Source organism: Pseudoliparis swirei, chromosome 22 (genome assembly GCF_029220125.1).
Source record: "Pseudoliparis swirei isolate HS2019 ecotype Mariana Trench chromosome 22, NWPU_hadal_v1, whole genome shotgun sequence".
In the NCBI taxonomy this organism is placed as follows: domain Eukaryota; kingdom Metazoa; phylum Chordata; class Actinopteri; order Perciformes; family Liparidae; genus Pseudoliparis; species Pseudoliparis swirei.
The window spans coordinates 20,467,640-20,472,017 of NC_079409.1; the positions used below are offsets into that span (position 1 = coordinate 20,467,640).

At 43.8% G+C, this 4,378-nt stretch overlaps 1 protein-coding gene across 1 annotated transcript; it reads right to left on the minus strand.

Annotated features, from left to right (window-relative positions):
* Positions 1-3,056: 3,056 nt before the first annotated feature.
* Positions 3,057-3,994, minus strand: LOC130213008 (hepcidin-like). Its single transcript, XM_056444377.1, has 3 exons — positions 3,829-3,994; positions 3,644-3,721; positions 3,057-3,484 (listed from the first exon to the last, which is right to left on the minus strand). Exons 1-3 carry the CDS (start codon positions 3,913-3,915, stop codon positions 3,398-3,400), a joined length of 252 nt encoding a protein of 83 aa, XP_056300352.1. The 5' UTR covers positions 3,916-3,994; the 3' UTR covers positions 3,057-3,397.
* Between the last annotated feature and the right edge of the window lie 384 nt (positions 3,995-4,378).

Below are 4,378 nucleotides of genomic sequence, written 5' to 3' on the forward strand. Positions count from 1 at the left end.
TTTGTCACACCCTGGGACTTCTATGAATGGGTGAGGATTCCATTTGCCTCTTTAACGCTCCAGCCGCCTTTCAGAGAAGCATGGAGGAATTGTTTGACAGTCTGTGGGATAAATGCTTTATCCCCTACCTGAACGATGTTCTTTGTAATGGTAAATCCTTTGAAGATCACATTAAGGGGCTGAGGCTGAGACTATAGAGTACCAAGGTATCTTCCACCAATTAACGCGCTTACCAACCTACCTGTACAAGAATACCCTGACTTTGACCTGCCCCTTACCGTACACAATGATGCCTCAGAGCAAGGGTTAGGTGCACTGTTCTACCAGCGCCAGGAAGGTAGAACCTATGGTTCAAGGACTTTGTCTCCGGCCCGAGAAGAACTACACGCTTCGTCTCTGGAAAGCTTGAGTTCCACGCTTTTAAATTGGTTGTTTGTGAGAAATTCAAGGACTATCTGTGTTATATGTCCCACTTCACCATCTACATCAGTGGTCACCAACCTTTTTGAGCCCAAGATCCCTGACCTCCGCCTTCATGACCGGCAAGATCTACCTATAATACCTAGAAAACGACTGTCCAGACTGGACTTATGACTTGAGGCTTTTTATTTGGCCTAATTCTAATTGAATGAAATCAAAACACTTTGGTCCATCTTTCAAATTGATGAGACCAGGAACATAGAATTTAAGTGCAATATAAAAAGTAAGATATTTGTTCACCGCACACAATATGAACAAGAAAAAACACATTTCAATGAGCAGCTGGATGAACTACCAATATAAATGTTGTATTTATTTACATTACAACATGACAATGACAACATGATCAGTCAGTGCAACTCATGTAAGTTCAGCTCTCATCATAATGCCATCAAGTCATGTGACTCCAGTCAGTGAGATGGCTGTAACTGAACTCTGTCTGTGAGTTTACAGTTAGTTCATAAGCACAGACAGACAGTCTGGGGCAGTCTGTGAGCTGTCTGTCAGTAATCTAGCTCCTGGTCTTTGATTTGGTGATTTTCTCAACTTCACTGACGAGTTTTTCGGGGCAAATTTGGTATTCATGAAAGTTTTCTCATCTGGGACTGGTTCTGAAGTCAGCCCGTTGGTGAATACGTTCACATCAGCTCTACAGACGTCCTCAGATTTAAATAATTATAATAATAATATATATGAGATCACCATTTGTGACTCCTGCATCTGTACTTTTTCAAATAATAGAATAAATACAATTGCAATCACTTTCAAGTAACCCAGATTGCTCCATCAGACAAGAAAAAAAGCTCAATGTTGAGCTTTTGTTTTGAAGGACAACAGCTGAAAAGCCGAACTCACGGAGGTCGTACCTGGCAAGTCGCCAAGAATCTCGGCAGTTGCGCATGCGCAGGCGTAATTTGTTAATGCCGTAACGTAAACATTTACACAAAGGTACATGCATTACAACATTTATTTATTGATGACGTAGTTGTATGTCCTTGTACTTTGAACTTGTGTAATATGTAAAGTTATGAATAAAGGTCTTTCTGCATTTCCCCTGCGCCTCACCTGTAGTCCTACGCTCCCCTCTTTGGGGGCGCACAGCTGAGAACACGGCTGTCAGAGAACCCGTTTTCAGGCGTTCATTAAAATCAGGCGGAGATCTTTTCTGACGTCGATCTTCCAGTCAGGAAGAAAACGTTTCAGAAGACACTTCAGAAAATGTTCGAGAACGAGGAACAATGTGTTTCTGATTTTATTTTCATTTTATTTTGGAGATCGACAGGGAACGTCTCCGAGATCGACCGGTCGATCACCACTGATCTACATAGATCCACTAACATATGTCATGAGCACAGCCAAGCTAAACGCCGTTGGTCACCGATGGGTAGGTGAACTTGCAGACTTCCAATTTCATATCAGGTACCGACGAGGGAAGAGCAATGTTGATGCTGACACCCTCTCCCGTTTACCACTGGACATTGACAGGTATGTGATAGAATGCAACAAAGAATTGTCCAAGGGAACTGTATTTGCAACGTGGGATGGTAGTCAGGCTGCAGAGAAAAAAGACATTGCTCATGTGGCAGCTTTTAATCATGCACAAGACTGAAAGCGTGTACCATATTGGGTGCCTGGTAGAGCCTTTGGAAGAATTCAGCCAACGACTTCTCTCATTCTGGTAGATTTATTCTTTGAAAACACCGGTTGAGAGGGAAAGAACTCTCTCACAAGCAATGTTCGGCCCTTTAATTCACAGATTTCGTCACAGGTTTGCATCGTCCTTACCTCTGATTGGTGCTGAACTATCGAAGAGGAGGAGAATTCAAAGAAACGGTGAAGTCCTTTTGGTATAACTTTTGTAATGCCTTAACTAAGATCACCTTTCCATGGGATCCTGAGCTATGTTTACTTGGAAACTTCACAACTCTCAACCGGTCCTTAACACTCTGAACTTGCAGTAATTGCTTTATGTGTGGCCAGGAAATGGATAGCATTGACCTGGAAGTCTGATTCCCCCACTCTTATAGATAGATGGTCTTTGGAAATGAACGGTTGTATTCCTCTAAGAGATCAATATAATGTATATTTGAGAGTCTTGCAGCCTTATTTGGAGTACATGGGTACAACACTAACAATACCCTCGGACTGTATCTAGCTGGAGCTCTGAATTACAACATACAGTGTCATTGCAATATTTCTTTCTGCTGTGACCCCCTATGCACCAACCTTTTTTCTTTCTTTGTTTGGGAGGGGTAATTATTTATTTACTTAATAATGCAGTCACAGTTTGTAACCCCCCCTCCCCCCTTTGATTATGTAACTTCAGTTTTTCCAAACATATTGTGAAATAGCCCAAATCCCTCCCCTGCTTCTCCTCTCAGAGCCCTTCTGACCTCAGTACCTGACATGATAACATCTATGTCTGCAAACAGAACCGTGAACGGTTGGACTAACATCTGATGTTTGAGTTTTAAGAACATCTCCTCATCGATACTGAATCATATGTGTTCTTCACGTGTGGTATTTATTCTTCAAGCCCATGCCACTGCTGCCAAATGAAACACGATGTTTTGAGGTATTGCTCATTGACTTTTAATAGATATTTAGCAGAACACAAGACGACACAGACGCCTTCACTGAGCAAGAAGGGTCTACGTCCAGAAACAGCATGAACACTTTCATTACATTACATTTCATTTAGCTGACTTACATTCATTTTACATTCATACACCATAGACACAGCAACAGGGAGCAATACAGGGTTAAGAGTCTCGATCAAAGACACATCGACTAAGGCAGGGATTGAACCGCCAACCCCCTGATTGAAGGACTACCCAGTCGCCCATAGGGCATGAATACAAATCAAACTGTTGCATTTTCTCAAAGACTCAGTTGGTGGATGATGGATCAGGACTCCTCAGAATTTGCAGCACAGTCCACAGACCCCACTGGAGCAGCAGAATTTACACTTAGTGCCGCGCTTCTCTCTGTTGTTGTACGGCATCTGTGTGGGAACAAAAGACAGATGAGCCACGTGTTCCATCTACGGCATCATCCCTCCCTCCGTTTATTCTCCCTCCTTCAGGGATCATCAGGGCGTCCACTCACACCTCGATGAGCTCGTTGTCTTCGGCCACATTCATTCAGCCAACTGAACACGTACCTTCCATGAGTCCAGGGCCGTCTCCTCGTGGTCAGCAGCTGGGTTGGAGACGCTCATCGGCTCCCCCGGCTCCTGCACCTGTAGATGAGTCGTGCATGTTGACAACAAGGAGCCACATTTTAGGATCTGGAGAACTCATTTAGAGACGATGAGTGAATGAAATGAGTACAAGTCAAGTGTCTTACCTCAGCGGCTGGGACAGCAGAGCTCTGCTGAATACAGATGAAGGTGAGCACGATGGCCACTGCAACAGCAACACTGAACATCTTCATCTCAGCACGGCAGACTGGTTTCAGTTGTCAGGTCAAGTGTTGTTCTTCAGATGGTTTGGTGACTCTGGTCAGCTCCTCTGAGTTCTCCTGTCTGATGCCTGGATGTGTCCAATGTGCTGGTATTTGTACTCACTTGGACCACTGTTGCATCATCACTGGCAGCACTTGCCACACTCCCTATTCCCAGCATCCCGACGTGAGCCTGCGATGGGGAATTCCTGAAGACTGGGACATTGTGTCTTTGTTTGTCTGCCACAGTTGTTGTCCAACAGTAAATGAACCATTACTTTTTGTTGTCTGACTTTATGTCTTACTTGCTAAGAAGCTCGATCATACAGCAGGCGCGTACGTAATTGATGAAAAGAAAATGTGAGCAACGGAAACCGACTTAATACAGAACTATGATTTATGAAGCGTGTGACTTCCACACATCTATGTGGAGCGACGTCATTCGCTCTTTCTT